The 24,140-nt window shown below is 39.7% G+C and overlaps 1 protein-coding gene across 10 annotated transcripts in view; it reads right to left on the bottom strand.

The window, feature by feature from the left end:
* Nucleotides 1–24,140, bottom strand: part of USP34 (ubiquitin specific peptidase 34) — a 235,198-nt gene that overhangs the window by 75,073 nt on the left and 135,985 nt on the right. For all 10 annotated transcript variants that reach the window (XR_011386628.1, XM_051838286.2, XM_051838305.2 and 7 more), the window contains 8 exons: nucleotides 22,108–22,148; nucleotides 21,864–21,988; nucleotides 20,773–20,925; nucleotides 19,987–20,091; nucleotides 18,232–18,287; nucleotides 18,006–18,126; nucleotides 901–1,084; nucleotides 366–526 (listed from right to left, as the gene is read on the bottom strand). Coding sequence is in view for 9 of the 10 variants with exons in the window: in XM_051838286.2 (XP_051694246.1) it covers nucleotides 366–526; nucleotides 901–1,084; nucleotides 18,006–18,126; nucleotides 18,232–18,287; nucleotides 19,987–20,091; nucleotides 20,773–20,925; nucleotides 21,864–21,988; nucleotides 22,108–22,148 (946 nt within the window). In the remaining variant the exon portion in view is untranslated. The remainder of the gene's footprint in view (nucleotides 1–365; nucleotides 527–900; nucleotides 1,085–18,005; nucleotides 18,127–18,231; nucleotides 18,288–19,986; nucleotides 20,092–20,772; nucleotides 20,926–21,863; nucleotides 21,989–22,107; nucleotides 22,149–24,140) is intronic.

The following is a 24,140-nucleotide window of genomic DNA, read 5'->3' as shown; positions in this document are numbered from 1 at the left end:
CAAAAATAATATGGCACAGAGGTTACCCAATCTAGGTCCACAATCTCATTTACTGTGGGATATATAAAAAAGAAACAAGCTCTGTGATTCCAGGTATAACTTTACTTTTACCTCTTGCTGACTTTTCCGTATTATTAAAATCCATATTTTTACTGAAATAAATTAATTATATACAGTACTATGAGCAATCTACTAAAATGTAAAAGCAATTCAAATACATGTTAGCTAGCTTTGTAATCAGTGTTTCCTCTTTAATACATCAATTCTTTTCACAGACAATAGTTTACACAAGATATAATCAAGGTCTATAAACAAAATTTTAAAATTTGTTTTCACAATTTTGGTTTAGAAGTGAAGATGAATACCTTTGCAGTGAAGACGGCCTGCCTTGCCTCAGGTATCATATAAAGTTGCTGTATTGTGGAAGCCAAGTAACAAGTAGCTCCAAGGTTTGTCAGGCCAACAAACCTACATTCTGCACGGACATCTTCATGAGGCCAGTAGTCCCACTTGTAAGGTGCATGGGCTGCTGAAGAAAGAGGGAGGAAAGATGACCCCCCCAAAAAAAACTATTAGATAATGTACTTTTGCTTTTATTAACAGCCACTACTGTCATCAGTTGTCTGGATAATATATACAGAAAATTATATATGATAAATTTTCAAATTAGGTGTAAGAATGCATACAATTAATTTCCTAAAAATTCAAAGAATCATCCAAATTTAATTTCACTTCGAACTAAATCAATTATCTAAAAATTACCAAAGTATTTAAAATACTTATTAAAAAGTCCTTTCAGCTGGATTTTTTAAAAAATCAGTGTTTTTTAAAATTTGAATACAATCCAGCCAACAAAAGTTCATAATATGAAAGTGGCTGAAGAAAGAAAAGACTGCTTACACTGCATATGCTGGGCCATAACCCAGTTATGTATTAGCCTGTAGTTTTCAACTGATCCCTTCACCATCTCTACTAACAAATCATAAGCAGCAGCTCTTGAAGAATGTGATTTGCACTTTGGCTGTTGTCGATCTTTCAGACTAGGCAACAGAAACAGCAGATTGAAGATATCTCTCAAAAACTCCTGAGACAGGGGAAGAAAATACAAAAATTAATTATGTTACTACAACATAATAGTATATTCCAAATACAAAAAATAACTTAAACAGAGTAAACTGGATTATATACAAAACTACAATTTACTAAAATCATTCAAAAACTTAACAGCAGGGATGATATTGTGGCCCAGCAGATAAAGCCACCACCTGTGACAGAAGCATCCCACATGGGTATCAGTTTGAGTCTTGGCATTCCACTTCTGATGCAGTTCCTTGCTAATGCACCTGGGAAAGCAGAAGATGGCCCAAGTGCTTGGAGCCCTGTGCCCATTTGGGAGACCAAGAAGAATCTCCTGGATTCAGCTTAGAGCATCTCTGGTTTTTGTAGCCATTTAGAGCATGAACCAGCAGATGCAAGATTTCTATTTGTGTGTCTCTCTCTAAAGCTCTGCCTTTCAGATAATAAATCATAAAGACAAAAAAAAAAACAAAAAAACAAAAAAAAACCCTTACCAGTGACATCATATACATTATGTGAAATTCTTCCTAACATTTATTTCTCTTAGAAAAAGTGAGTGCCTAGCGATTACCTTTAATCTTTCCCTCTTAATATCCAACAGCTCATTGTTACAGATTATCCACATATAATGTTATTACTTTCCACTATTAAGTGACCAAAGATTTTAAGGCCTGAAAATCCTCATCTTAACTCCAGTACATGCTATAAAATGTCTCTGTATTTACTTTTCTCCTGATTTCACTATACTAACTTGCACTAAAGCAGCAAAAGAAGCAATGTTCGCACACTGAAGACTTACTAAGTGCCAGGCAGTGTTAAAAGGCTCTTAAATAAAATGCAGTAGAGGTTGAGAATTTGCCAGTCATTTCTCATAGAGTTAAGAGATGCCAGATCAGGAAGACACCAAGCCTTAACATCTTTACTACTGATGTTCAGACTGAATAGGTTTATCATACAACTTCAATATTTTAAGGGTATCAACCTCCAGATCTTCATTTTTAAATTTTTTTTTTTTTTTTTTTTACAGGCAGAGTGGACAGTGAGAGAGAGAGACAGAGAGAAAGGTCTTCCTTTGCCGTTGGTTCACCCTCCAATGGCCGGCGCACCGCGCTGATCCGAAGGCAGGAGCCAGGTACTTATCCTGGTCTCCCATGGGGTGCAGGGCCCAAGTACTTGGGCCATCCTCCACTGCACTCCCTGGCCACAGCAGAGAGCTGGCCTGGAAGAGAGGCAACCGGGACAGAATCTGGCGCCCCGACCGGGACTAGAACCCGGTGTGCCGGCGCCACAAGGTGGAGGATTAGCCTAGTGAGCTGCGGCGCCGGCCCAGATCTTCATTTTAAATATACTTTTCCATCAACTCACTCTGCCTGAGAAAGTGGGTGCAGGGTTATCTGTGCTACTTGCTCTTCCTTAATTGGCATTTCTTCCTGGATTTTTTACCATTTCCCTATACAACCCAAAAATTATGATCCAATGCCATGAAGTATAAATAAATCTTCCTGGGGTGCTGTGCAGAATAAAGACCAGACAATAAGAAAGAAACTTCATTACATTTTTAAATTTTTTTTTAATAAAAGTGAATTTACAAAGTGCAACTTTTGTATTGTTGTGGCTTCCCCCACAACCTCCCTCCCTCCCGGGGCCCTCCCCTCTCCCATCCCGCCCTTCATCGAGTTTCATTTTCAATTACCTTCATATACAGAAGATCAACTTAGTAAACACTAAGCAAGGATTTCAATAGGCTGCACTCACACAACCGCACAAGGTATAGGGTATTGTTCGACTAGTAGTGTTGTCTTTAAGTTTCATAGTAAAACACATTAAGGACAGAGATCCTATGTGGGGAGCCTGTACCCAGTGACTCCCGTTGTTGATTTAACAATTGGCACTCTTATTTATGATGTCAGCAAGCACCCGAGACTCTTGCTATGAGCTGTCTAGGATATGGAAGCCCCTTGAGTTCACCAACTCTGAACTTGTTCAGTCAAGGCCGTATCACAGTGGAGGTTCCTTCCTCCCTTCAGAGAAAGGCACCTCTCGCCTTGATGGCCTGTTCCTTCTGCTGGGGTCTTGTTCACCAGGATCTTTCATTTAGATTGTTTTTTCCCACCGTGTCATGGCTTTCCATGCCTGTGAGACTCTCATGGACCTTATAGCCAGATCCGAATGTCCCAAGGGTTGATTCTGAGGCAGGAGTGCTGTTTTGGGCGTTTGCCATTCTAGGAGTCTGCTTCCCCCGCAGGATCATTCTCTCCCTTTTAATTCTATCCTTCATTATTTCCTTACACTGGTCTTATTTGTGAGATCTCTTCGACACTTACCCTATCTTTTTGATCAGTTGTGTACTTATACTTATCACTTTACCAAGTGCCCTGGCATTGGTACCTGCCTCCTTGGTAAGACTGAGTTGAAATCCCCTGGCACATTTCTAGTTCCACCATTGGAGGTAAGTCTGAGTGAGCATGTGCCAAACTATATATCTCTTTCCTCTCTTATTCCCACTCCTATGTTTCACAGAGGTCACTTTTCTGTTAATTTTAAATGCCTAAGAATGATTGTGCATTGATTACAGAGTTCAACCAGTGGTCTTATGTAGAACAAACACAGCAACAACAACAATACTAAAAGGAATAAAATAGTAAGTTGTTCCTCAACAGTCTAGACAAGGGCTGATCATGTCATTGTCTCTCAAAGTGTCCATTTCCCTTCAATGGGTATCATTTTAGATGCTCGTTTAGTTGCCATCAATCAGGGAGAACATGATATTTGTCCCTTTTACACTGGCTTATTTCATTCGGCATGATGTTTTCCAGCTTCCTCCATTTTGTTGTAAATGCCCGGATTTCATTGTTTTTTTACTACTGTATAGTGTTCCATAGAGTACATATCCCATAGTTTCTTTATCCAGTCATCCGTTGATGGACATTTAGGTTGATTCCATGTCTTAGCTATTGTGAATTGAGCTGCAACAAATATTGAGGTGCAAATGGCTCTTTTCTTCTCCCCTTTAATTCCATTTGGGTATATTCCAAGGAGTGGGATGGCTGGGCCCTATGGTAGTACTATATTCAGGTTTCTGAGGACTCTCCAAACTGTCTTCGACAGTGGCTTTACCAGTTTGCATCCCTACCAACAGTGGATTAGTGTCCCTTTTTCGCACATCCTCGCCAGCATCTGTTGTTGGTTGATTTCTGTATGTAAGCCAATCTAACTGGAGTGTGGTGAAACCTCATTGTGGTTTTGATCTGCATTTCCCTGATGGCTAGGGATCCTGAGCAATTTTTCATGTGTCTGTTGGCCATTTGGATTTCCTCTTTTGAAAAATGTCTGTTAAGGTCCTTGGCCCATTTTTTTATGGGGTTGTTTTGATTCTGTGGTGTTTTTTTATCATTTTATAGATTCTAGTTGTTAATCCTTTATCTGTTGTGTAGTTTGCGAATAACGTCTCCCATTCTGTTGGTTGCACCTCTTCACTTTCCTCTTTCCTTTGCTGTTAAGAAACTCTTCAATTTGAGGTAATCCCATTTGTTTATTTTATCTTTGATTACTCGTGCCTCTGGGGTCTTCTCCAGGAGTTCTTCACCTGTTCCAACATCTTGAAGGGTTTCCCCTATGCTCTCAATAAGTTTCATGGTGTCGTGGCGCATTTCTAGTTCTTTGATCCATGTTGAGTGGATTTTTGTATAAGGTGTAAGGTAGGGGTCTTGCTTCATACTGTGACATGTAGACATCCAGTTTTCCCAGCACCATTTTCTGAAGAGGCTGTCCTTGTTCCAGGGGTTGGTTTTAGGTCATATGTCGAATATGAGTTGGTTATAGACGTTTGGATTGATCTCTGGTGTTTCTATTCTGTTCCATTGGTCTATCCATCTGTTTTTGTACCAGTACCAGGTTGTTTTGATTATAACTGCCCTGTAGTATGTCTTGAAGTCTGGAATTGTGATGCCTCCGGCCTGTTTTCACTGTAAAGGATTGCATTAGCTATTCTCGGTCTCCTGTTTCTCCATATTAAATTCAGCATCATTTTTTCTAAGTCTTTGAAGAATGACTTTGGTATTTTGATTGGTATTGCATTGAACTTGTAGATTGCTTTTGGGAGAATGGACATTTTGATGATATTGATTCTTCCAATCCATGAGCATGGCAGGTTTTTCCAATTTATTGTGTCGTCTTCTATTTCTTTCTTTAGTGTTTTGTAATTTTCATCATAGAGGTCTTTGACATCCTGGGTTAAATTTATTCCAAGGTACTTTATTGTTTTTGTGGCTATCATGAATGGGATTGATCATAGAAGTTCTTCCTCGGCCCTGGCATTATCTGTGTATACAAAGGCTGTTAATTTCTGAGCGTTGACTCTACTTTACCAAACTCTTCTATGAGTTCCAATAGTCTCTTATAGGAGTTTATCGGGTCCCCTATATATAGTATCATGTCATCTGCAAATAGGGATAGATTAACTTCCTCCTTTCCCATTTGTATCCCTTTAATTTCTTTTTCTTGCCTGATGGCCCTGGCTAACACTTCTAGGACCATATTAAATAGCAATGGTGAGAGTGGGCATCCCTGTCTGGTGCCAGTTTTCAGTGGAAATGCCTCCAACTTTTCCCCATTCAATATGATGCTGGCCAATGGTTTATCATAAACTGCCTTAATTGTGTTGAGGAATGTTCCTTCTTAGGAACATGCTTAGGGTTTTCATCATGAAAGGGTGTTGTATTTTGTCAAATGCTTTCTCTGCATCTATTGAGATAATCATATGATTTTTGTTTCTCAATTTATTAATGTGATGTATTACATTGATTGACTTTCGAATACTGAACCATCCCTGCATAACCAGGGATAAATCCCACTTGGTCCGGGTGAATGATCTTTCTGATGTGCAGTTGGATTCGGTTTGCCAGAATTTTGTTGAGTATTTTTGCATCTATGTTCATCAGGGAGATAGGTCTGTAGTTTTCTTTCTCTGTTGTGTCTTTTCCAGGCTTAGGAATTAAGGTGATATTGGCTTCATAGAAAGAATTTGGGAGGATTCCCTCCCTTTCAATCGTTTTGAATAATTTGAGAAGAACGGGGGTTAGTTGTTCTCTAAAGGTCTGGTAAAATTCAGCGGTGAAGCCATCCAGTCCTGGGCTCTTCTTTTTCGGTAGTGCGTTTATTACTGCTTCAATTTCTTCCATGGTTATGGGTCTGTTTAGATTTTCTATATCTTCACGGCTCAGTTTAGAAAGGTTGTATGTGTCCAGGAATCTATCCATTTCTTCCAGGTTCCCCAATTTGTTAGCATACAAATCTCTGTAGTGGTTTCTGATGATTCTTTTTATTTCTGTTGTGTCTGTTGTTACATTTCCATTACTATCTTTGATTTTACAGATTTGGGCCTTCTCGCTCCTTTTTTTGGTTAGTTGGGCCAATGGTGTGTCGATTTTGTTTATTTTTTCAAAGAACCAGCTCCTGGTTTTGTTGATCTTTTGTATTTTTTTTTGTTTCAATTCTGTTTATTTCTTCTCTGATCTTTAGTATTTCTTTCCTCCTTCTGGATTTGGGCTTGATTTGCTGCTGTTTTTCTAAATCCTTGAGGTGCATGGAGAGTTCATTTGTTTGGTTCCTTTCCAGCTTCTTGATGTAGGCACCAATTGCTATAAACTTTCCTCTTAGCACTGCTTTTGCTGTGTCCCACAGGTTTTGATAGGTTGTTACCATTTTCATTTGTTTCTAGAAATCTTTTGATTTCTCTTTTAATTTCTTCGATGACCCACTGTTCGTTTAGGATCATGTTATCCATTCTCCATGTTTGCATATGGTGTAGAGATTCTTGGGTTGTTGATTTCGAGTTTCACTGCGCTATGATCTGAGAAGCTGCATGGTATAGTTTCAATTTTTTGAATTTGTTGAGGCTCCCTTTATGCTCTAGCATATGCTCAATCCTAGAGAACATTCCATGTACTGGGGAAAAATATGTGAACTCTGTGTCTGTGGGGTGGAAGGTTCTGAAGATATCTATTAGGTCTATTTGGTCTATAGCGTCACTTAGCTCTGTTGTTCCCTTGTTGAATTTGTCTGGTTGATCTGTCCATTGGTGAGAGTGGGGTGTTGAAGTCCCCTGTTACTATTGTATTTGAATCTATATCTCCCTTCAAATCCTTTAGTAATTCTTTTGGGTAGCCAGACGCCCTGTAATTAGGTGCGTATACATTTATAATAGTAATGTCCTCCTGTTGGATAGATCCTTTAAACATTATATAGTGCCCTTGTCTCTTTTAATAGTTTTTATGTTAAAGTCTATTTTGTCTGATATCAGGATGGCCACACCAGCTCTTTTTTGATTTCTGTTACCTTGGAGTGTCTTTTTCCATCCTTTCACTTTCAGTCTGTGTGCATCTTTGCTGATAAGGTGTGTCTCCTGAAGGCAGCATATAGATAGATTCTCTTTCTTGATCCAATCAGCTAGTATATGTCTCTTGGTAGTAGAATAAAGACCATTCACATTCAGTGTGATTACTGTTAAGTACTGTCTTTTCCCCTTCATGTTTCCCGAAATGAGCTGTCTATGCATTTTGAACTTTGCTTGTAGGTTACTCTACATTTTTTTTTTTTGTAGTGAAGTTCTTGTTTTTCTATTTCTGTGTGCAGCATGTCTTTGAGCAAGTGTTGTAGGGTTGGACGCGTGGTTACAAATTCTTTCAGTTTCTGTTTGTCTTGGAAGATCTTTATTTCCTCTTCATTCATAAATGATAGCTTTGCCGGGTATAGTATTCAAGGTTGGCATTGTTTGTCTTTTAAAACTTGAAATATATCATGCCATTGTCTCCTTGCCTGTAGTGTTTATGATGAGAAGTCTGGGGTGAGTCTGATTAACTTACCCCTGAATGAGATTTGTCATTTTCCCTGGCACATTTTAGGATTTGTTCTTTGTGTGTCACTGAGCTGAGTGTTGCCACAATGTGGCGCGGTGAATTTCTCTTCTGGTCTACCCTGTTTGGAGTCCTGGCTATCTGTTGAATTTGCCTGTTGTTATCCAGCTGCCTTTGTTTGAAGTTTTCTGATATTATTTCATTGAAAACACCTTCCAATCCATTCTCTCTTTCCACACCCTCAGGGACTCCTATTATCCGAACATTACACTGTTTGATTGAATCTTGTAGTTCTCCAACCGTATTTTTTAATTTTTAATTTCTTCTTGTGTTTGAACGGATTATTTTATTATCTGGAAGTTTGTCTTCGAATTCTGATATTTGGTCTTCTATTTCATCTATATGATTTGCGAGTGATTCCATGGTATTTTTTTATACGGTCAACTGAGTTTTTCATTTCCAGTATTTCATTCTGGCTTCTCTCTAGGATCTCTAATCCTTGGGCTTGTTTTTCGTTCAGCTCTCAACACTGTTTCTCATTATTTCTAAGTAATCTGATTAATAATTTTCTGAATTCTTTTTCTGGCATGGTTTCAAATTCTTCTTCTTCAGCCTCTGTAATGGTTGGTTTGGCCTGCTCCATTGGCGAGTTTATGTGTTCTTCTATATTCTTATTGTGGCTTTTTGTTTTTTGGCATTCCATCTGGGTGGTTTTTCAGGTTGATTTCCCTCTGCTATAGGCTGCTGTGAGTCTGTATCAATATCCAGTGTAAGCAGGCTGCTCTGCCTTCCAGAGTGAGTTTGTTTATTTTTTACTTATTTATTTATTTATTTTTGTAACTTGAGTGGGCTGGTGTCAGGGCTTTGAGGTGCCAATCTCTGCCCCTTGGGGGCTGGTTTCCTTGTTCCTATGTTCACCCTTATGTGTCTGTGCCTGGGGTTCGTTGGTCAGCCACTCTCTCACTGCACCTCCTTTGTGAAGAGTGTCAAGTAGCTCCAGACCACCTTTGGACTCCGCCCCTGCTGCTTCCTGTTTTGGAGCAGAGGCCAGCCCCCTTTAAGCCTGAATGTAAACAAACAGGATGGCTGCACTCTGCCCACTGTAGCTCTGATTGTGGGTTGGGCAGCTCCTAAGGATCCTGGCATTTTTGATCCCTCAGTTCGTCCCCCTGGATCCTGCCCTCTTCCCACGGGCGCTATTCAAATTTTTTTTTCTGGTAACTTGAGTAGACTGGTATCAGGGCTTTGAACTGCCCTCCCTCGCTGCCCGCCCCTGCACGAGTGTCGTGTCGCTCCACTCCACCTTTGGGCGCTGCCTCCGAAGGTTAGTGCAGAGGCAGAGGCAGTTCTCCGTTAAGCCCAAATGTAAACACACACAAGATGGCTGCTTCCCGCCTGCTGCAGCTCCGACTTGGGGGAGGGTGGAGGCACCAAGGGATCCTGGCTTGTTTAGTCCCTCAATTAGTCCCTCTGAATCGCGCACTCTTTCTGCAGGTGCTACTCACTCTGTTCCGTTTTCGATTTCCTCCCCCTTTCAGTCGTGCGTGTCTCAGTGTCCATCCCAGGGTGGGTTGGGGGTGGGGAGGCGACACCTGTTGCAGCGGTGCTGGGCGAGCGCCCTGTATCACCTTGACTTCCAGCGCTGGTGCATACACACTCCTGCTGGCGTCCTGCACTTCAGGCTTCCGCGTCCTCCTCGCAGGCCCACCCTGTCTCCCCAGTTCCAGAAGGGCTTCCCTTTCCCCAAAACTACAAATTCTCACCCCTCTTTGGACCTTCCCTTCCCGGACCATCGGTGTGCTCCCTCCCTATTCCGCCATCTTCCCAAACTCCTCTTCATTACTTTTTTTTTTTTTTTTTTTTTTTTGACAGGCAGAGTGGATAGTGAGAGAGAGAGACAGAGAGAAAGGTCTTCCTTTTGCCGTTGGTTCACCCTCCAATGGCCGCCGCGGCCGGCATGCTGTGGCCGGCGCACTGCGCTGATCCGAAGGCAGGAGCCAGGTACTTATCCTGGTCTTCCAATGGGTGCAGGGCCCAAGGACTTGGGCCATCCTCCACTGCACTCCCTGGCCACAGCAGAGAGCTGGCCTGGAAGAGGGGCAACCAGGACAGAATCCGGTGCCCCGACCGGGACTAGAACCCGGTGTGCCGGCGCCGCAAGGCGGAGGATTAGCCTAGTGAGCCACGGCGCCGGCCTCTCTTCATTACCTTTAAAAAGGCTGGAATGTAAGGCTGGTCCGTGGCTACACTGTGGGAACTTAAGTACTAAGCAGTTCCCTACCCTGGCATAAATCTTTCCCACAGTGATAAAAAAGGCTCACTGCACCTAAGTATATATAGTTTATGCTGAACGCTTGTTTCCTCTAAAGCTTGGAGCTTCGGAGACTGTGGTCAGTTATGCAATATCATATGCCTATATAATACAAACCATGAAAAAAATCCACACTACTAGACTCAAGACTGCTCCCTTTGTAGGTACAACTTCACAAATGTGGCCAAACTCTTGGCTAGGGAAATTAATCATGTCCTGTGCAATGCCACTGGAAGAAATCTCTTTGAAAGCCTGAAGCTAGTTCTCTCCAGACTTTGTCCCATAAATCTCTTTTCCTTAATTTTCCTGAGTCATTCTGCTTTCATAAATCTTAGCCATGAATACAACTATAAGGTAAGCCTGTTTGTCCTAGTAAATCATCAAAACTGGGAGGTAGTCTTGGAAACTCAAGACAAACACACACACACACACACACACACACACTCTAAAAGATACCTAAGTATTTTTCCTCTTCCATTTTACTAGTATTAAAGAATGTGCATAATTTTGAGTTTGCAAAGAAAACTTTATTCAGTCAAGAAATCTGGAAAATTAAAGGGTTTATTTCATAGAGGTGACCCACTGAAAACATTATTTTAGAATTCAGAATTAAAATTATTTCCATGCAAACACAAAACAACGCATTTACTTGAAAAGGAAAATAAAGCCAAACTCATTCAAATATAATGAAATGGCTACTAAATTAAAAATGAACTACCTTTGACAAGCAGTTTAGATCTAGAAACTAAATGAATTCAACACCTGTAACTTCAATATTTTGATGAAAATATATTTATAGCCTGTGATAAAAACATTTTACTAGGAATACTAGGTTGGTAAGAGCATACTAAAATGAACAATAAATTAGTTTACCATTTTAGTTCATCAGGAAAGCAGTTGTCTTTTTTTTTTTTTTTTTGCAGTTGTCTCTTAAGAATAATATATATATAAGCTAACGAAAAAGTGTAGCAGATTAAGACACCTCCTGCAACACTGGCATCACCTATGGGCGCCAGTTCATGTTCCAGCTACTCTAATCCAGCTTCATACTAATGTGCCTGGAAAACCAGCATAAGATGCCTAAAGGACACGGGCCCCTGTCATTGCTGTGGGAAACCTGGACCAAGCTTCTAGTTTCTGGCTCTGGCCTGGCCCAGTCCCAGATGTTAAAGCCATTTGGAGAGTTAATCAGCAGATGGAAGACCCCTCTGACTCTTTCACTCTAAGTCTGTCTTTGAAATAACTGAATCCTTAAAAAAAAAAAGATATGTATGTAAACATACCCACTTGATGAATCATGTTAAAATCATTTGAAACTAAATAATACAATGTGCTCAAACTGCTGCTAAGAGAAAATTAAAAAATTTTAATGATAGGTCATAGAACTATTTTTTGACATGTAATTATAAAGAAGTTCAGAGAACTAAAAAGCATTCTTGAATGGAAGGTGCTTTGTTTATGATGGTTATAGAGGTTAGAAAACATAAGACTAGACACCTTGACTGACGGGAGTTCACCTTTAAGTTTATAGATTGTACCTTCTCTGTGTCCTCTTGTCATCCAAGGAGTGAGGGTCTGGCTCTCTATAGCACTCTTAAAGGGCATGAAACTATAAACACCTCCCAAAGGCCAAAGAATAGCCCTGATCAGACAACAAATATGCTAATAACTTAATCCTTTATATATATATTTTTTATTTATTTGAAAGAGTTAGATAGAGAGATAGAGACAGAGAGAGGGGTCTTCCATCCACTGGTTCACTCCCCGACATGGCCAAAACAACCATAGCTGCACTGACCCAAAGCCAGGAGCTTCTCCGGGTCTCCCACATGGGTGCAGGGACACAAGGACTTGAGCCATCTTATACTGCTTTCACAGGCCATAGCAGAGAGCTGGATCGGAAGAGGAGAAGCTGGGACTCAAACCTGTGCCCATTTGGGATGCTGGCACTTCAGGCCAGGACTTTAACCCATTGTGCCAAGCACCAGTCCCAATCCTGTATTTTTTTTTAACTTCTGTAACTTGAGAAAACAAAACTATGTCCAGTCCGATTTGTAAATGTTATATAAACAAGGTTTCTCAGAATCTGAATCGATACAAACAAGGCAAGAAGAGGATTAATGAACACTGTCACTTAGCTTAATAAGAGTCACCCAAAACTAGGTAAGACAAATCCTTCTCATTAATGCATACATTTTCAATGGTTTCATTTTAATATTTCATACTAATTTGGCAAACTCTGAAGTATCTTTCTTTTTTTTTAAGAGTTAGACAGTGAGAAAGGTCTTCCCTCCGTTGGTTCATTCCCCAAATGGCCGCCACAGCTGGAGCTACGCCAATCCAAAGCCAGAAGCCAGGTGCTTCCTCCTGGTGCTTTCCATGGGCAGGGGCCCATGGACTTGGGCCATCCTCCACAGGTCACAGCAGAGAGCTGGATCGGAAGAGGAGCAACTGGGACTAGAACCCGGCACCCATATGGGATACCAGCGCTGCAGGCGGAAGACTATCCAAGTGAGCCATGGCGCCGGCCACCAAACCAAAATCTTTATGGTGCTTGCAATGTTCTGTCGAAATAATCAATGTAACCATAACTAAATATGAGAAATTTAAGACAATATCACGTGACCACAGTAAAGCATATTTTATAAATTTACGTATTTTTATTGCACAGAAATTCAAGTGCAAAATAAAAAAAGTTTAAGAGAAATACATTTCGGCTGGCGCCGTGGCTCAATATGCTAATCCTCCCTGCCTGCGGCGCTGGCACACCAGGAGATAGTCCCGGTCAGGGTGCCGGATTCTGTACCAGTTGCTCCTCTTCCAGTCCAGCTCTCTGCTGTGACCCAGGAGTGCAGTGGAGGATGGCCCAGGAGCTTGGGCTCTGCACCCGCATGGGAGACCAGGAGAAACACGTGGCTCCTGGATTCAGATCAGCGCGATGCGCGGCTGCAGCAGCCATTGGGGGATGAACCAACGGCAAAGGAAGACCTTTCTCTCTTTTTTTTTTTTTTAATTTTTTGACAGGCAGAGTGGACAGTGAAAGAAAAGGAAGACCTTTCTCTCTCTCTCTCTCTCTCACTGTCCACTCTACCTGTCAAAAAATAAAAGAATAAAAAAAATACATTTCAATAATATGCTGTGAAAGAGTCAAAAAGAAATATTATGAGGGTATTAAGACAATGTAGGCCAGCGCCGCGGCTCAATAGGCTAATCTTCCGCCTAGTGGCGCCGGCATACCGGGTTCTAGTCCCGGTCGGGGCGCCGGATTCTGTCCCGGTTGCCCCTCTTCCAGGCCAGCTCTCTGCTGTGGCCAGGGAGTGCAGTGGAGGATGGCCCAAGTCCTTGGGCCCTGCACCCCATGGGAGACCAGGAGAAGTACCTGGCTCCTGGCTCCTGCCATCGGATCAGCGCGGTGCGCCGGCCGCGGCGGCCATTGGAGGGTGAACCAACGGCAAAGGAAGACCTTTCTCTCTGTCTCTCTCTCTCACTGTCCACTCTACCTGTCAAAAAAAAAAAAAAGAAAAAAAAAAAAAAAAAAGACAATGTAGCAGAGGCTGGTGCTGTGGCTTGGAGGGTAAAGCCGCTGCCTGCAGTGCCTGCATCCCATATGTGTGGTTCGAGACCTGGCTGCTCCACTTCCAATCCAGCTTTCTGCTATGGCCTGGAAAAGCGGTGGAAGATGACCCAATCCCTTGGGCCTCTGCACCTGCATGGGAGACCTGGAAGAAGCTCCTGGCTTCATATCAGCCCAGCTCCAACCGTTGCAGCCAATAGGGAAGTGAACCAGTGGATTGAAGTCCTCTCTTTCTCTGCCTCTACTTCTCCCTCTGTAACTCTGACTTTAAAATGAACAAACAACTCTTAAAGAAAAAGAAAACAATGTAGCAAAGTAAAATTTCAGGAAAAAGCGTTTTTATATTTAAAATGATGGTGATAAGGGGCTGGTGCTTGGCCTGGGGGATAAAGCTGCCGCCTGCAATGCTGTCATCCCGTATGGGCACCGGTTCAACTTCCACCTGCTCTACTTCTGATCCAGCTCTCTGCTAATGCACCTTAGAAAGCAGCAGAGGATGGCCCAAGTGATTGGGTCCCTACTTCTCTCCTACGTGGGAGACCCAGATGAAGTTCCTGGCTCCTAGCATCAGCCTGGTGCAGCCACTTTAGGAATGAACCAGTGGATGAAGATTTCTCTCTTTGTATCTCCCTCTCCCTCTGTGTAACTCTGCCTTTCAAATAAAATAAATCTTTGGAAAAAAAAAAAAAGAGAAAAGAAAATGACGGTGACAAATAAAAAATTGTGACAGCACTTAGATTTCATTATTTAACTTAAAAGAGCAACATAATTTTACCTTTCAAAATAACAGTTTCAGGGGCCAGTGCTGTGGCGCAGTGGGTTAATGCCCTGGCCTGAAGCATCGGCATCCCATATGGGCGCCGGTTAGAGGCCAGGCTGCTCCACTTCCAACCAGGCACTCTGCTATGGCCTGGGAAAGCAGCAGAAGATGGCCTGAGTCCTTGGGTCCCTGCAACAACATGGGAGAACCAGAGGAAGCTCCTGACTCCTGGCTTCAGATTGGTGCAGCTCCAACCGTTGCGGCCAATAGGGGAGTGAACCATTGGATGGAAGACCTCTCTCTCTCTGACTCTCTTCTCTCTGTGTAACTGACTTGCAAATTAATAAATGAATCTTTAAAAAGTTTCCAAAAACCCTGGATATATGTAATTTATAAATAGTTAAACTTGAAAAATTTAGAAATTTAAAATGGGGTAGGGGCAGTTAAGCTGCAGCCTGCAAAACTGTCATTCCACATGATTACTGGGTTAAGTCCCAGCTGCTCCACTTCCAATCCAGTTCCTTTCTAATGCACTTGAGAAATGAGCACAAGATGGCCAGGGTATTTGAGCTCCTGCCACATATACTCAAGAACCGGATGCTGCGCCATTTGGGGAGTGTACCAGCAAACAGAAGATCTCTTTTCTCTCTCTCTCCCTAAATAAATCAATCTGGGGGAAAAAAAAAATCCATGAAAAGATACCTAGATTAACTCAACAACCTGGAAGGAATCCGTAAACAATTCTAGTTCAAAGATCAATGTACTCTATTGCTTTTCCATCTCTTACCACACTAATTTTGCTAAGGCACATTCCTGACACTATTTCATCAAAAAACTTACCAAAGTTTAACTATCACAATGTTTTTGGCCCCCAAATTTCATACACTAAAATCTAAGCACTAACATGATGGTATTGGTAACTGAAGCCTTTGGGAGGTAATTAGGTCATGAGGGCTGTGCCTCAAGAATGAGATTAACGCCCATTAAAGACTTTAATCTTGTATTTCTCAACCTCTAAATTGTAAGAATATCTTCCCAGGGGCCAGCACTGTGCTGTAACAGGTAAAGACGCCACCTGCAGTGAGCATCCCATTTGGGTGCCGGTTCCAGTCCCGGATGCTCCTCTTCTGATCCAGCTCCCTGCTATGGCCTGTGAAAGCAGTAAAAGATGGCCCAAGTATTTGGGTCCCTGCACCTGTGTGGCAGACCCGGAGGAAACTCCTGGCTCCTGGCCTCGGATTGGCTCAGCTACAGCATTGTGTCCATCGGGGGAGTGAACCAGCAGACAGAAGACCTGTCTCTGTCTCCCTCTGTCTGTTTTTCTCTGCCTCTGCCTTTCAAATAAAATAATTAAATCTTTAAAAAAGAAAAATCTTTCTGTTCATAAGCTATCTAGTTTACAGCAGCCTAAACATAGACAGCAATATTTTTACAAAGAAAAATAATTTCCAGTGCTCAACATCTGGATTCATAGGTTCCCAAATTTACCTCCCAAATTTTCTCAAGCCAAATTGAATCACTCAATTTCCTGCACAAACTGAGTGCTTTCCTATGACTTAATTTTTACTCACATTCTTTCCTTAAATGCTATGGTTTCCTTTACTTTTCCACCTAAGAAAAACTACCCATTACAAATGTAGTACCTTATTCAAAGTTTTTCCTAATCATGTCAGTGTAATCCCTGAGGATATCTCTTAAAGAGCTCTTATTTTCTCCTGTGAATTACAAATATCATGAGCAGCTATTATTTGTGAAGGTACATACAAATTGTGGAAAATTGTAGATAAAGCAGGTTCTCAATCATTACAACAGATGCACTACTCAATTTTCAGTTCAAGAATCAGGAGCAGGTATTCATTCTAGTGGTTAACACTTCTTTGGTTCCATACTGGAGTACCTGGGTTCAATATCAGATTCCAGGTTCTAACTTCAGTTTCCTACTAGTGCACATCCTAGAAGGCAGTGATGATGGCTCTAATTACTGGTACCTGTCACCCATGTGGGAGACCTGGACTGAGTTCCTGACTCCTGGCTTTGGCTTGGCCCAGTCCAGCCATTGCAGGCACCAAGGAGGAACCAGTCAGCAGATAGCAGTGTATGTGAACTAACTCTCTGCCTCTCAAGGAAATAAAATTTAAAATTTCAAAGTGTCAGACGTGATACTTCAATCATCCATTCATTCAACAAATCTTTTATTAGATAATAGGCAGGGTATTAAAGAACAGTGTCTATATTTTCAAAGGGGAAAAAGAAGAAATCAGGAATTGAGGAAGGAGGAGGGAAGAAAGAAGTAATAACAGTTGTGGTGAAGTTGGTGGCAGAGACTGTTACAAACCTATAAAACCTAAAAAACTTACTATAAGGCTCTCTACAGAAAATTTCAGTGACTCCTGCACTAAGGTAAATTCTAGAAGAAAAATTCTAAAAGTTCTATTTGAGTAAGTGCCAGCTTTGTGGATCAGCAGATTAAACAACTGCCTGTAAAACCAGCATCCTTTATGAGCACCAGTTCAAGTCCCGGCTGTTCCCTATTAATGAACCTTGGATAGCAGCAGAGGATGGGCCAGGTCCTTGGGCCCCTGTACACGCATGGGAGATGTGAATATAATTCCAGACACTCAGCTTTTGTCTAATCCAGCCCTGGCCATTAAGGTCATTTCAGGAGTGAACCAGCAGATGAAAGCGCTCTCTCCCACTCGGTAACACTGCCTTTCAAATAAACAAACAAACCTCGGGGGAGCGCTGTGGCCCAGTGGGTTAACGCCCTGGCCCAAAGCACCAGCATCCCATATAGGCGCCGATTCTAGTCCCGGCTGCTCCTCTTCTGATCCAGCTCTCTGCTGTGGCCTGGGAAAGCAGTAGAAGATGGTCCAAGCCCTTGGGCCCCTGAACCTGCGTGGGAGACCCGGAAGAAGCTCTTGGCTCCTGGTTTTGGATCAGTCCAGCTCTGGCTGTTGTGGTCATTTGAAGAGTGAACTAGCAGAGGAAGACCTCTCTCTCTCTCTCTCTCTCTCTCTCTCTCTCTGCCTCTCTGTAACTCTGCCTTTCAAATAAATAAATAAATCTTAAAAAAAAAGGAACAAGTACTATATAAAAAGGACTATATATTAATTCCATTGTTTATGTCAGGATATTAATTAACAATATGGTATTAATTTGAAACATTCCATCTTATAGAAATACTACCAGCAAAGCAGTGATTTTTTTAAACAGATACTGTCAGAAAAATAAAAATTTGCTTTCACATTCTAAAAGCAGACCCAAGTTTTATATTTACAGGATTTAGTAAAAGTTCACTTTTCCTGGAGTGGTAAGTTTTGGCAAAATTTATAACCGTATGTTTTTAAAACTTAAGAAAATTCCACACACAATGCAATAATAACATTTTAGTTGTATTTCATATAGCTATCTGGATACCTTAACACATACCTGTCCTTCCCTTGAAAATTTGAATGGAGGTTTGTGTTTAATAACACTTGTTGCAAGCCTTAGGAGTCCTGTAAGCCCATCATCTTCTGTATTACCGTCTTGATGATCAAGGATCTCTCTACTATAAAAATAAATAAATAAAATACAAGTAAGACAGTAATTCATATAATTATGTCCTTCATCTTTACTCAACTACACAAATGTCAAATTTCACATCAAATTTTACCTTCGAATACAGTCAGCCAAATGTCTTGCCAAAGCATCTAAGTCAAGGAGCGTTGTCTTAATACAAAAGAAAACACCAAAGTCAAATAAAGAATAAATTTAGTAATATACAGATTATTAAAACAACAACAAAAATATTCTTCATAGATAACAAGGGCTTAGTCTCTGAAAACTGATTTAACATACATAGTTTTACATATTCCAATTAATATATATATGTCTGTGTGTATATATATCTGGTCTTACATATTTCAATAAATAAAATTATAGTTTTAAATGTGACAGTCCAAAAAAAGTCATTAATAAATTATGATAGTCAAAGTAATCTGAGAAGACAGTTTTTAAAAAATTTTTTTTCAAATATAATTCACACAGAATTCACTAAAATATGATTTTTTAAACTTTTATTTAATAAATATTAATTTACAAACTACAACTTTTGGATTATAGCGGCTTTTCCCCTCATAACCTCCCTCCCACAAAATATGCTTTTAAAACCACCTTTAAACTAGGCTTTAACAATAAACTAAAATCTACAATTTCTGAAAGCTTTAATTCTCATTAAAATGGCAACAAAATTAATAGAGACTCCACAAAATAGAACGTAGTCCAAGGTATTCTTAAATAAAATCTATCGCTATGTAGGATGAGCAATAAAGATCTCCTTAAATGGGCAAAAACAGAATTAAAAGTCAGTATCTTATCAATAACGTAAAATAAGTGAAGTGTTTTCAACATTTTACTAATTTTCCTCAAATTAAAAGAATATTTTAGGAATTCAAGTGTAAACTAGAAAGTAGAAAGTACAAACACTATAGGATTCTTCAATGTAATTGTATATACTGCACTTTTATTTGAATACATGAAAAAAATAAAGAGAAATGTTTCTTAAATATTGAACTTCATGTGTTGCTCATTTCTTCTGAATTATCTTGGATGTATTTTAGCTTGACTAAATTGATAAATGGGGAAAAAACAAGTATTTATAAAGTTTGTCTTTCAAATTGTTTTGGTTTAATGGAAATTCATATTAATCTAGTATAAATACATTGGATCACCAAAAACTGAGAATGTTTCCTTATTTATTTGAAAAGAAGAGTTACAGAGAGGGAGAGAGATATACCATCCACTAATTCACTACCCAGATTGTAGCACTAGCTGATGTTAGTCCAGTTCAAAGCCAGGTGCTTGAACTCCTGAGTCTCCTGCATGGGTACAGGGGCCCAAACACTTGGGCCATCTGTTGTTGCTTTTCCAAGTATATTAGCATGGAGCTGGATCAGAAGTCCAGCAGCTGTGCCTCACATGGGTGTTCATATGGGATGCCAGCATTCCAAGCAGCAGCTTAACCTACAGTACCACAACGTTGGTGCCTGACAATATTTCTTTAGCATAAAATAACTTCTATTTAACTCATATTTTACAGATTCAGGACTCCATATCCATACTTACTACAAAGAGCTATATATTTAAATCTAAAATCAAATTTTCATTTCCCATATAAGATTTTCAAACAAAAAATCTTACTCAGAAGAGATGAGCAACTACTTATAGGTACCAGATGTTTCAACTAAGATCAAAGTGAACACAAGAAAGGAATTAGAAAACAGAAAGGTACAAATAATTGAAAATTTATGACAGTACCAATTAGGTATACAGTAGAAAAATTCCCTTAAAAATAAGGATCAATAAAGTCATGAACATACAAGTGTATTATTCACATCTATTAACAAGTTGTATAATTTTTAGAACATACCTGACTAGCATCCTTTATATGAATGTTGTCTACTAATTTGCATAACAACCAAAAATACTCTTTACATCCAGGTTTTAACATTGGTTCCTCCTCATAGTCATCTGTCTATTAAAAAAATTATACATTGTAAAAACATTTAAAAAAATTTATATTTTGAAAATTATTTGCTTTATGAAATCAATCAATCCCTATAGATAGTATTCAAAAATCCAGGTGTCTGTTAATGATTGACATGAGAACTCTTAAGAAAACATCAGTCTCAAATTACTCACACTTAAGAAAGGAAGATGGAAGAAAATATAAATCCTATAATGTATCTTAGTTTTAGAATTGAACTTTTTCTATAAATGGGCTCTGAAATTTATAACGTGTAACAAGATTTGTGTAAATACTTGGGCAGTAAAGAAAATAAAATCTCAGAACACCGTAAGGCTAAAAAATACTGAATGGACAAGGAGTTACATTTTATGATGTTTCTGTCATTCAATTTATCAAAGGGTCCAGAACCCATTAAGAACAAATGTCATCGCCAAAACAGACCAACCAAAGGAGTCTAAATAGCTAAAATCAAAACAGACAACTTCTCCTACTAGTTTTAGCATGAACACTGTGTCACAAAGCTGTTACTTTAAATACTATATACTTCCTATCTTCTTCTTGGTAAATACTATATACAGTAACTGAGTACTCAAAAATACTACAATGATATATATGAGTACAGTGATAAACTTGAGGTAACAGAAATTATCAACACAGAAATCATACCTAAACACAGTAAAATCTTACCCTGATAGGTTTGAGTGCTTGAGCATCAGGAAGAAATTTCAACAATGTTGAGGCAGCCAGAAGCAGAAAAGAGCGATGGATTGAGTCTCCTCCATCTAGGCCTGACAGAGATAACTTATAGAGACCATTGCAAGATTCATGGCGAACGGCAGTCTAAATGAAAAAACAAGTTCCAGAGATAGTCTGAATTTGTATTAAAAAAATAATGTTAATATGCAACCAGAAATAACTGGGTGAATTCTTCACTAACATATTTTTATAATAACGCTTTAATCATATACACAAAAATGTAAAACAATATGATCAAATGAAGAACTTCAATGCATGCACTGATACATAAATTTTGCTTGGCAATTCCTAATTCTAGCCATAAAAATAAATCCAAAACCAAATAAACACAACAACAAACAGAAACAATAGGGATAGAAAGGAGGATATTATTAACTGTTCAAGTACTTGACAGGATAAAATACTGTCAGAAGTATAAACGACTTAGGAAGAACTTAATCAGATCACTTTACTGAATCAAAGGGAATTGCTCAACTATTACAAAGGTTACCTGGTACAGAGCCAGAACATATAGAGCATTCAACATGTGACTTTGCAAGATAAGTATGTCAGCATGAATTTAGGCTATTTCACCTGGGAATATGTGTGAACAAAATGAAGATGTGCCTACTGAAAATCATACTGGCCTCAGTATCAACATGGGAAGCAAAATATATTTGGCTTATTTATTTTTAGTCTCTCTTGCCTCTATTTGTAGTTAAATAGAAAAAGTAGCAGAACTTTTCTAAAACACAATGAACAAAATAAATGCTCAACCCTTCCAACCCACTGGGAACAAAAAGTTAAAAGCAAAATAATCACTCGCTAAGCATTTCAGAAAGACAAACACGAATGCTACAGAATATGTAACATTCAAATTTCTGTAATGTTCACAAGTCAAAAAACACTAGACTTTAAAGAATTAAACTGTGGTTTCTTTATGGAATCGCACATATTTGTTTCTTTTAGTTCTTTTGTTATTATCAATGCCAATAATCTGAAACATGTGAAGCATATTACATTTCAACTTCGATCTTTCTTACCTCAGGTATAAGGAGAGTCAATTTCTTTAGCCAATCTTGTAAATGATCACTATCAGCAAGGCTAGATTTCACCAAAGAACAGCAATGTGCCCAACTCACCAAGAGCCACATTGAATAATGTGACACTAAAGAAAAATAATAAGCATGACATTAAGAGATTATACTAAAAAAAGGCAATACAATGCTCATTATCTACACATATATTTGATATGTTTATTAAAAATTGACTTTATGAAACACTTACCTTCATGTCTAGACCTGTGATCAGACTGAGCTTTCAAAACTCTGTAAAAGTACAAATAAAACACCACTGATTAAATTCAGCAAAAAATTTTTCAAAAAAAATTTAAAAAACAACTGAATTTATCACCACATATGCCTTAACAATTATAACTTCTCTCTTAAAAACAGGTAACAAAGCTACATATAAGGTTTCAAAACATTCTGGAAAATGCATACTACAGAAGAACTATGCATGAATTTTAAAAAATTTACGCATTAAAACAAACATCTCTTAATTTTACTTTGCACTGAACTTCCTTTTTTTTTTTTTTTTTTTTTTTTTGACAGGCGAAGTGGACAGTGAAAGAGAGAGAGAGACAGAGAGAAAGGTCTTCCTTTGCCGTTGGTTCACCCTCCAACGGCCGCCGGGCTGGGCCATCATCCACTGCACTCCTGGGCCATAGCAGAGAGCTGGCCTGGAAGAGAGGCAACCAGGACAGAATCTGGCACCCCGACTGGGACTAGAACCCGGTGCGCTGGCGCCGCAGGCAGAGGATTAGCCTACTGAGCGGCAGCGCCAGCCTGCCGTGAACTTCTGAAGTAACCTACTAATCTATTCTATGGTCTTCATCATTTACTTAAAGTATCTACACCAAGTCAAATTAGTTAGTTACAGATAGATCTATTACACAGCATGGTGACTACACTCAATTAAAATGACTGTACATTTCAGCTGGTGCCGTGGATCACTAGGCTAATCCTCTGCCTGCGGTGCCCACACACTGGGTTCTAGTCCCGGTTGGGGCGCCAGTTCTGTCTGGGTTGCTCCTCTTCCAGTCCAGCTCTCTGCTATGGCCCAGAAGGCGGTGGAGGATGGCCCAGATCCTTGGGCCCTGCACCCGCATGGGAGACCAGGAGGAAGCATCTGGCTCCTGGCTTTGGATTGGCACAGTGCCGGCCATAGTGGCCATTTGGGGAGGCAACCAATGGAAGGAAGACCTTTCTCTCTGTCTAACTCTGCCTGTCCAAAAAAAAAAAAAAAAAAAAAAAGTGTGCATTTCAAAATGAAAGCAAAAGAATCATGAAATTTGATACAATAAACGCCAAATTATTTCAAACATAACAAAATTTGATAATAACATTAATTTAAATAAGTGAACTCTAGGGGCCAGCACTGTGGCGTAGCGGATAAAGCTGCCGCTTGCAGTGCCAGCATCCCATATAGGCACCGGATCCAGTCCTGGCTGCTGCCCGACTTCCCATCCAGGTCTCTGCTATGGCCTGGGAAAGCAGTAGAAGATGGCCCAAGTCTTTGGGCCCCTGCACCCCTGTGGGAGCCCCAGAAGAAGCTCCTGGCTTCGGATTGGTGCAGCTCCAGCAGTTGCGGCTAATTGGAGAGTGAACCAGCAGACCAGCAGATGGAAGACACCTCTCTCTCTCTCTCTCTCCGTAACTCCGACTTTCAAATAAATAAATAAATCTTTAAAAAAACATAAGTGAACTCTCCAAAAGGGCCCATGATTCATTTATTAAAAGAATGTATTAGAAAGACCAACTTTGCAGGTTCTAATGGTATAAAGTCTAAACTTTAATACCATAAAAATGTTGACATAAAATGCCCTTCTTTTGTATCTATCATGCCATTTTCTATAAGGAATGGTTAAAATTACATTAGTAGGGCTGGCGCATCTAACAACAAACAAATATATGAGAAGAAGCCTAAAAAATACTGTGTAGACTAAACTGTAAAACTTTAGGGCACAGTAAAATAATTTTTCTTATTGTCAAGAAATATCTTTAAAAGTCTTAAATAAATGTAACTAATACTGGCTGGCTCCGCGGCTCACTTGGCTAATCCTCCTCCTGTATTTAAAAATAAGCTAGTAGAGAAAACTGAAAAGTTTATATTATTTCACCAACATTTTTCCTTACGATATTTTTGTAAGTTAAATGGAAAATTTATTGCCTCAATTAAAGAAAAAATATATTGAAAGACTACAGTTTTTTGTTTTGTTTTTTTTTTTTTTGACAGCCAGAGTTAGACAGTGAGAGAGA

Source organism: Oryctolagus cuniculus, chromosome 2 (assembly GCF_964237555.1).
Source record: "Oryctolagus cuniculus chromosome 2, mOryCun1.1, whole genome shotgun sequence".
Classification (NCBI taxonomy): domain Eukaryota; kingdom Metazoa; phylum Chordata; class Mammalia; order Lagomorpha; family Leporidae; genus Oryctolagus; species Oryctolagus cuniculus.
Note: the sequence above shows the minus strand (reverse complement) of the source record. Positions and strands in the feature narration are given on the sequence as shown.